Below are 9,183 nucleotides of genomic sequence, written 5' to 3'. Positions count from 1 at the left end.
TGGGATTGTGGGGGCTGAAAGGACAGGTTTCTGGAAGGTAGAAACAAGAGGCACTTCAATCTCAAAGCTTTTTCGTGAGCACTAGGGGTTTAACTACTTTATGTGCTTTAAAAAGCACGTTCCTGGGAGACTTCCTCCCCTGATGACGGAGGAACCCGTCTTCCATGTGTCTCAGCGGAGAGCCTAGAGCTGGGTGGGTAAAACAGGTGAGGGTGCAGTGAACACCACAGGCTGGTAAAGCATATGTTTTTTCCCAAATCCCTCTGCTTTTGCAGGAATGGCCAGGCTCTGGCCGCTTGGAAGCTATTCTGCGTGCCCAGCATCGCCCCCTTCTTCTGTTTCTATAACCTCTGCCTCACCAGCTTTCTCATTCCTCGCCGTGCCGGTGAAATACGGAAGCACAGTGCAGATGGAGGGCAGGCAGAAAATTGGATCTGGTGACTGGGAAGGAGCAGTGGGGAGAAAAATAAATCTCTTAATACCTAAGGTCATTGTCGTGATACTCCGACAGGTTTCTCGGGTAAGGGCCGAGGCACACGGTGCTGAGAGGGAGACGTCTGCGTTGGCACACGACGTCGCCCTGACCTCGTAAATATTCCTCTTATTTACTCTGCCATTCCTATCTCCTGTGAGATTCCAGCTCTCAATTTTCCAGAACAGGAATCCCCTCCAAAGTGTTTCAAACCTGGTAAAAAATGAAGTTTAAAAAATAGATGGATATTAAAATATAACTCCCTTGCTTCCTGATGAAGGGGAAGGTGGTCTCTGCCCTCTTAGAAATTCCCTCTCTCCCTGGAGCCACCCTCTGGAAAGCTCGGAGCTCCGGGTTTCCTCCTTGCAGAGCAGCACGAGCTAAAATTTCTGCAGGAATTTGAGAACCAGGTCGCGCAGTTTCACCCTCAAAGGTTCATCGTTGTCGCAGATGATGTGCGTGGAGTCCTCCTCAATCTGAATGAGGGTTTCTGCCTCCTGCAGGAGGACGATGTGGCCCTTGGCTGTGTCCTCCACCTTCACGTCACTGAAACCGTGCTAGATGCAGCGTTGGGGAGGGAGTAAAAGAGAGAGATGTTACTGCAGCTCCGGAAAACAGGTAGAGAGGAAGGACTAGGGCAGAGGGGAGGAGAGGGGAGAATGGCTACAAAATCCAGAGTGCCCCTGCAGACATCCCAGACCTCTGGGATTTTGCAGAGGAAGCACGTATAGGCGACGCTAAATTTGACCCCCATTATACAGATGGATAAAGTGTAGAACAAGGAGTTAAAGCCAACATTTTCCACTGCACCAGGTCACTGCTGTTGCAAAATTATGAGAGACAAAGGGAACAAAAGCCTCCTTTAACTACAGAAATGACCATCTGCTGACATCACTGCCTCAAGGAAGATAACTGAGAGCTACTGAACCCCAGGGTAAACCTCCTCACAGGCAGTCCTGCCCTTTTTCCTGCTAATTTTCACCAAGGAGCCATGCAGGTGAGAACAGGGCTCCACAGAGCAGTACCCAACCGCCCGCAAGTTCTGCTACCAAGCCCCCTGTCCTGCAGCTCCCTGGAAAGCTTCTCCATCAGTGGGGGCACTTCCAGGATCTCTTCTTCACTCAGTCACCTCGTTTTCACAAAACTTAAATAGGAATTTAAATACTTCTGAGACCTCCTCCCCACTGGTCAAATGTATTGGAAATGAGCCGATGAATCCAGTTACATGGGGGAAATTCACCCACCCAGAGTGACCCCAAAAGCTCTCCTTCCATGGCAAACCAGGAGGCAATGACTGACGTGAATACATGGGGGGCTACAAGGAAGCTGGGGGGGACTTTTCCCAAGGGCAGGGAGTGACAGGATAAGGGGTGATGGGTTTAAATGGAAAGTGGGGAGGTTGAGATGGGACATCAGGAAGGAATTCTTCCCAGAGAGGGTGGGGAGGCACTGGGACAGGTTGCCCAGAGAAGCTGTGGATGCCCCATCCCTGGGAGTGTCCAAGGCCAGGCTGGATGAGGCTTGGAGCAACCTGGTCTAGTGGAAGGTGTCCCTGCCCATGGCAGGGGGTGGCACTGGCGGGGCTTTAAGGTCCCTTCCCACCCAAACCGTTCTGGGATTCTGTGACTCTATGGAGCCCCGATGTCAGGACATGACTCCACAGAGAACTATTCCCTCCACACTCAGTGCAGGGACACACGGTGCAGGGCAAATCCAAAACAGCCTCTTACCAGCTCCTGTGAAGAAAATTAACTCTGTCCTGACTAAAACCATCACACTGAAGTACTCTGCTTGCTCATTAGCCCCCTCCATTCCAAGTTTTCCCTCTCTCTCCTAGCAGAGCCGCACATTTGCGGGATGAGCAGAAAGCTGCTTGACCCTCACCTGCCACCCAAGACTCATTAATTACCTTCTCGAGCGTCTGCACAAACTGGTCCACGGGAATGGAGCCGCTCAGCAACGGCTTCAGAGGTTTGCACTCCGGCACGTCGTCGCTCACTCGCTTTTTCTTCTTGCTGGCGGGAGGTTGCGGAGGTTTCGGAGGGAGCTAATGGATGAGAAGGTGGAGAGTGACGCAGTGAATCCCATCAGCTTATTATAACTTCGTTGGAATAAAAGGCACAGGAGAGGGAAAAGGAATACTGATTTGGTTTTCAGTGATTAAAGGGGAACTTTGCAGCGCTGAAAGGGAGAGGAGACGCTCAGCCTTGGGCTCCACTGCAGCTCGGCACACATGCGCCACCATTTACACAAAGAAATCAGTAGTTTTAGGTCAAATCTCTGTCATCTTAAAATTTCTGTCAAATTCAGTTCTGTTGCGATTTCTGTCATCTTAAAAGGCCTGTCTGGCTCAATTTGACTGATGCCTTCCAGCTCAGCATTCAAATGCTCTGCAGTATTTTCTAGGAATCGTGCCTCAAAGAAGTCAGTGCCTTGAAAATCACGCTCTAGGAGATGCCACAGGTTGGGAAACTGGCAAATTCAGAGCAAGGAACTACTCGAGGAATGAGAAAAATGGGTAATTTATGTCTCACTGGCCTCAGAAAGGTGGGTCTTTAGGACTTTTAGGACTTGAATACAGACAGGGAGGTGCGAGAGATGCTGCAGTGCCTGAGAAATCATGGGAGTGTGATCTGGGTGTAATTTTTGCTGCTTCAGAAAGCTGTCCTCTGCCTTAACTCACCCCCGAGACCCTTCTCCCCGAGCAGGAAGGGGGGCAGGTTAGCACGTGCAGCGGTAGCTAACCTAGCACGGCGCGCTGCTGTGTGTGCAGGCAAGGTGCGGGGGTGACCGAGCACTTCTGAAAGGGCATTTCATTTCACGGAGATGAAAACCAGATCCCTGGAAAAACAAGAGTGAGGAAATGATTGTGTCATAGAAATCCACGTGTCCTCTGCCAGGTTAGATAGCTCGGGGAAGTGTCAGCACTGCTCTTTCCCAGTGAACTCAGTCTCTGGGAAGAAGGTGCTGGGGAAAACATTTGTCCAAAATGTTGGCAAGACCATTTGCCAGGGGTGTGTCCGCACAACACGTCGGGAATTCACCTGAAGCAACCCCCATGTCACACTCCAAGTGACAGACTGAGCTCCTCTCGACTCTGTGTCTTTCCCATGTGTAGCATCGTGTCCGAACTGCTGCCGCCATGTCCCTGATTTTCAGAGCCAGGGAAGGGTGGTTTTCATCCTTGGGAGAGAAATGCCATCTGCTCAGGCTCCACTTCCAGAAGCGGGGATTGAAATCCTTCCCGGAGAGGGTGGGGAGGCACTGGGACAGGTTGCCCAGGGAAGCTGTGGATGCCCCATCCCTGGGAGTGTCCAAGGCCAGGCTGGATGTGGCTTTGAGCAACCTGGTCTAGTGGAAGGTGTCCCTGCCCATGGCAGGGGGGGTGGAAATGGATGATCTTTAAGGGCCCTTCCAACCCAAACCATTCTGGGATTCTGTGATTCTATGAATGCCAGGCACTGCAGTGTCAGCCTAAGGGAGGTGGCAGTAAGAGCATTCACTCCTACTTTGCACAAGGATGCAGTGCCTGCATCCCGGCGATCTTAGGGAAGACAGTCCCTTCGTATGTCTAATGTTCTAGGTCATCTTCCCCCTCTGACCCTCAGTTCTAAGTCCATGAGCAGCGGGCTGACACTGATCCCGGCACAGGGGTTACGGAAGAAAGAGCAGTATGATTTGTAGCCTCTCTTCACGAACCATCTCACTTCCCCTTTTGTCTCAGGCAGGCACACGGCCAACGAAAAAAGGGTAGAGAGATTTATTTGCATCCCCCTCTCTAAGTGTAATTCTTCACTCGCACATGCCAGGACAAAGCATCTGGCAAGGACTCTGCTCTGGTGGGGAAAGAGCTGCTGGAGGGGTTGCCCCATGAGAACAGCTAAGGTCCCAGAGGGCAGGAAACCCAGTGTAAAGAGGTTTTTCTCCCTTTCCCCATTATACTGTACCTGCAGCACATGCTTGTTGTCTTTAGTATGCAACACAGCAGAAACTGTTGCTAAGGAAATACTAGGCTTGATCTCCAAGGGCACGAGCGAATCTGCAAGCTAAAGCAAAAGAAGGATTTTGTTCAGCAAGCGATAATCTCAAAACGTGCATGAATCCAGCTGTGATTTAAATTGGCAACATGGTATTTTTAAACATGGACTAATGAACCGTAAACACAAACCCACTGATACAATGACAGGGTGCTCCTCTTACCTGCTCAGCCTTCCTCCTGGCTCTCCCAGCTCCTGGGCTCTCCTGCCGTTATCAGAGCAGTGTGAGGCTTTCCGTAACCAAGGCAAGCCCCACAAAACACAGCACACGAAAGAGAAACCTCCTTTAAAAGGACCTCAACTACTTTATCAACAATTTTGATTAATAAAGCTCATGACGTAATTTGTCTTGACTTATTCTCTTTGTTAGGTCGAGGGACAATGTAAGATCAAAGCCAGTTTCCTGCCCGTTCCCTAGGGCTGTGGCATTCCATCTGCGGAAGAGCTGGAAGAAAATGGTTTGTCCTTAAAAACCCAAATGGCTCTGTTGACTAGTTGGAATTTTTTTCCTTATAACACTGCATAGAAACCCTTCCACTGCCTTTGACAGAATTCTTCTCTGAAAGAAAGAAAATTCAGTCTTGGCTCCAACTTGGAATTCAGTGGCAACCTCCCAAGATGCTCAGCTTGGCGGGTGTTGGCAGCGAATGCGGAGCGGGCAGCACTGCACCGGCTGAGCCTTGGGAAGTCAGCCAGCTGGGAGGCACCTCTTCCAGCCATGTTTCCAAAGGGACGCTGCAGAAAAGGGTGCTCATCAACACACAGAATTATTCCCTTTTCCCTCCAGCTGAGTTCTAGATGATGATACACTGGACACTGGGTGTCCTGGAGTTCTGTCCAGGACTAGAGCCAGGATCTGGTCCTAGATAAGCAGGTACCTTCACACTGCCAGCAGCCCAAGCAGTGTCCAAGCGTCGCTCCCAGCCAAGCACGCTCCTGTTAATCACTGGGGACTGGAAGGCAAGGATGTGTGAAATGTGCTCTGTGTCCGTGGGGACACCTTACAAAACAAAAATGGGTGAGAGCGCCCACGCGTTATGCCCCTGGATGGCAGGACTTGTCAGCTGTGAAGACAACACCTGAAGGGACAGAATCTTCTTGGCTGTTTTTCCCAAGAGCTGTACCATCAACCCACTCAGACCATCGCCCCATTCCATGCCAAAAGAGCCTCTACAAGATTTCTTCCTGGGGAGGGTGGGGAGGCACTGGGACAGGTTGCCCAGAGAAGCTGTGGATGCCCCATCCCTGGGAGTGTCCAAGGCCAGGCTGGATGAGGCTTGGAGCAACCTGGTCTAGTGGAAGGTGTCCCTGCCCATGGCAGGGGGGTTGGAACTAGGTAGGCTTTAAGGTCCCTTCGCGCCCAAACCCTTCTGTGATTCTGTGAACCTGATCTTCATTTGACCTCCATTCCCTTTCATCTTCAAACACATGGCACCTCCAGCTGGAGCCAGATATTCAGAAGAGCTTAAACTCCAGGTAAAGGAGCAATTTTGAAATTTCAGCCATCTGCTGTCACACTTCCATGGAGCAGAGCTCGAGAGAACCAGCTTTCATCACTGCCCTGCCAGCAAGGCAACAGTCTCTCTTCAGCTCACCAGATGCTCCCACGCATGAAAAGAAGGATAAAAGCTGAATGGATTTTGGAAAAGCATGGTGTATTCCCGTTTTGGAGGCAAAGGAAGATTACATTCCTTACCAAAGGCCATCTAGTGAATTTTCAACAGGATCCAAACCAGGAGATGAATCATAGAATCAGAGAATGGGTTGGGTTGGAAGGGACCTTAAAGATCATCCAGTTCCAACCCCCCTGCCATGGGCAGGGACACCTTCCACTAGACCAGGTTGCTCCAAGCCTCATCCAGCCCGGCCTTGGACACTTCCAGGGATGGGGCATCCACAGCTTCTCGGGGCAGCCTGTTCCAGTGCCTCCCCACCCTCTCTGGGAAGAACTTCTTCCTGATATCTAATCTAAACCTCCCCACTTTCAATTTAACCCCGTTACCCCTTGTCCTGTCACTACAGGCCCTTGGAAAAAGTCCCCCCCAGCTTCCTTTTAGGCTCCAAGGACTACTCTGCTCAGGCCCCGTGGACTGTGCAGAACAAATGAACTCTGCCAGTTCTCAAGAACGTCCAGGTACCAACACTACTGCCAAATACTCCGGTCTGCTGTAAACTATGATTACGTAGGTGATCACTCTATTACAGCAAACCTCTTATCCTCGTGAATACAGGAGCGACTGAACTTGACTTCAAAAAGCACTCGCTACGGGCCTAATCCTTTTGCCATCAAAGCAGTGGGAAGGCTTTTCCAATGGCTGCAATGGCTGCTGAGTTCAGCTACTTCTAATAACTCCTGAAAATCTTACCTACCACTATGAAAGCTGCAGGAATTTAAGAGTGCATCCTTGCGATATGGCAGTTGGATAGATGTTTGCCTTGGAAGAACACAGACGTTTTAAGGCCGAATGCCAATCCCGTAAAATTTCGCACATATTCAGACTTGGCGAATCTTAGAAATCAAAATTTCATGGAGGAAATCAGATTGCCCTCTCTCTGGGACTCTGTTCAAGAACTCGAAGGCAGGCAATTTGAATGCAGCCTGCACAGTTTGTTGCTGAACGCTACGAGAATGAAAAGATAATGACAATTATCGCTTCCGATTTCCCCTGGGACCTAAAAACAGCAGCACTTGCAGCAGTGTGGTATGCTGCCCTTCGCAGTGGTCAAAGGCACTTCTCCTTTTCCCCCCACCTTCCAGAGGAGGATCGATCCAAGAAGAACGCTTGGCAAAATGACAAGCAGCGTGAAGAGAAAGATCCGTAAAAACCAGAGAACTGCTTAGAAACGAAGTCCTCCTCTGCCACAGAAATACTGTGATATTCTATGATTCATTCTGTGATTCTATATTAGAATCGTAGAATCATAGAATGGTTGGGGTTGGAAGGGACCTTAAAGATCATCTAGTTCCAACCCCCCTGCCATGGGCAGGGGCACCTTCCACTAGACCAGGTTGCTCAAAGCCACATCCAGCCTGGCCTTGAAGACATCCAGGGATGGGGCATCCACAACATCTCTGGGCAACCTGTTCCAGTGCCTCACCACCCTCCCTGTGAAGAATTTCTTCCTGATATCTAATCTAAACCTCCCTGATTTCAATTTATACCCATTACCCCTTGTCCTGTCACTACAGGCTCTTGTAAAAAGTCCTCTCCCAGTACCCTTGTAGCCCCCTTCAGATACTGGAAAGCTGCAATGAGGTCTCCTCGGAGCCTCCTCTTCTCCAGGCTGAACAAGCCCAGTTCTTGGGCTTGTTAATATTACCTTCTTCTTAATATTACCATTTATGCAGGTTTTAACCACACAGCTGGTAAACAGCAACACGTTAATTATTAACAGTCAGAAAGAGAGTAAGACAAGAGGCTCATTTTTATTTTCTCGATCATCCCACTTCACCTCACAGCCCTCTCCGTGCTGCAGCCAATCCTTTCATCACACACGTTCACTGACCCAAACCAACGAGGTGGTTTAATCACAGCCCGTAATTCACCCACCAAGAGCAGACAGCACTGCGGTACTCCTTCCCACTGACCTCCCGCGCACACAGATCACAGGGCTCTTCCAAAATGCTGGCTTAAAGGAACCTTTTCCAGAGCGATAGCAAATCTTGTCTGTCCTCCAAGCGACGGCAGCTCCACCGTTTCCCCTCGCAAGCTGTTCCAAACTTTAATTTTCCTTGTAGCTAGGAAACCGTGTCTTATTTCAAGGTTGAATTTGCCCAACTTTCAGCTGCTGGATCTTGTTATGGCTTTGTCTGCCAGACTGAAAAGCCCCCCACGATGCAGGAATAAGTGCTTCTTCCTTCCAGTCATTATCACCCGTCTAATGCCACACGCTGGCATCAGCAAAGTCACGAAAGCGGGGACGCACGGCACTGAGCACTAACATCACGTTCATCAGCCCCCTGCCTCCGGATGAGCGCTTGGACTGCCTTCAGACAAACCTGTGTGTACCCCTACTGCCTGTTTCGGGTTTTTAAATCCCTCCTGTTAAGGAAAAGTTTAAAACAGAGACCAACCGAAGTCACGGACTGTCGGTCTGAAACTGCCAGGGTTAATGTGAACCCTGTAAGGGCTGAGGGAGAGAGGAGACCGCTCGGGAAGTTCTCCTGAGATCAGAGCAGCCCACCTGTCCTCTTAAAGACACTTTCACCGTGAACTGCAGGTGAAGCTTTTGTGTAGGATGCATTTTACACAACAAAATGATATTAGTTCATAAAGATTCATAGAATCATGGAATTGTTTTGGTTGGAAAAGCCCTTTCAGCCCATCCAGTCCAACCGTTACCCCAGCACTGCCCAGCCCCCCACTAGCCCATGTCCCTGAGCCCCACATCCACACGGCTCTGAAACCCCTCCCGGGGTGGGGACTCCCCCCTCCCTGGGCAGCCCCTTCCAACCCTGACAGCCCTTTCCGGGAAGGAATTTCCCCAATATCCAACCTAAACCTCCCCTGGCACAACTTGAGGCCGTTTCCTCTTGTCCCATCGCTTGTCCCTTGGGAGAAGAGACCGACCCCCATCTCTGCACCCCCCTTTCAGGGAGCTGTAGGGAGCGATAAGGTCTCCCTGAGCCTCCTCTTCTCCAGGCTGAACCCCCCAGCTCCCTCAGCCGCTCCT

At 50.4% G+C, this 9,183-nt stretch overlaps 1 protein-coding gene across 1 annotated transcript in view; it reads right to left on the bottom strand.

The window, feature by feature from the left end:
* Positions 1 to 852: 852 nt before the first annotated feature.
* The window catches only part of INTS9 (integrator complex subunit 9), a gene marked incomplete at its 5' end in the record, with an annotated part of 18,518 nt that continues 10,187 nt past the window's right edge, over positions 853 to 9,183 (bottom strand). Inside the window, 3 exons of the mRNA XM_010157950.1 lie at positions 853 to 1,029; positions 2,382 to 2,519; positions 4,420 to 4,518. Coding sequence (XP_010156252.1) covers positions 853 to 1,029; positions 2,382 to 2,519; positions 4,420 to 4,518 — 414 coding nt within the window. The remainder of the gene's footprint in view (positions 1,030 to 2,381; positions 2,520 to 4,419; positions 4,519 to 9,183) is intronic.

The sequence above is a fragment of the Eurypyga helias genome, unplaced genomic scaffold (genome assembly GCF_000690775.1).
Source record: "Eurypyga helias isolate BGI_N326 unplaced genomic scaffold, ASM69077v1 scaffold20610, whole genome shotgun sequence".
Taxonomy (NCBI): Eukaryota; Metazoa; Chordata; class Aves; order Eurypygiformes; family Eurypygidae; genus Eurypyga; species Eurypyga helias.
Note: the sequence above shows the minus strand (reverse complement) of the source record. Positions and strands in the feature narration are given on the sequence as shown.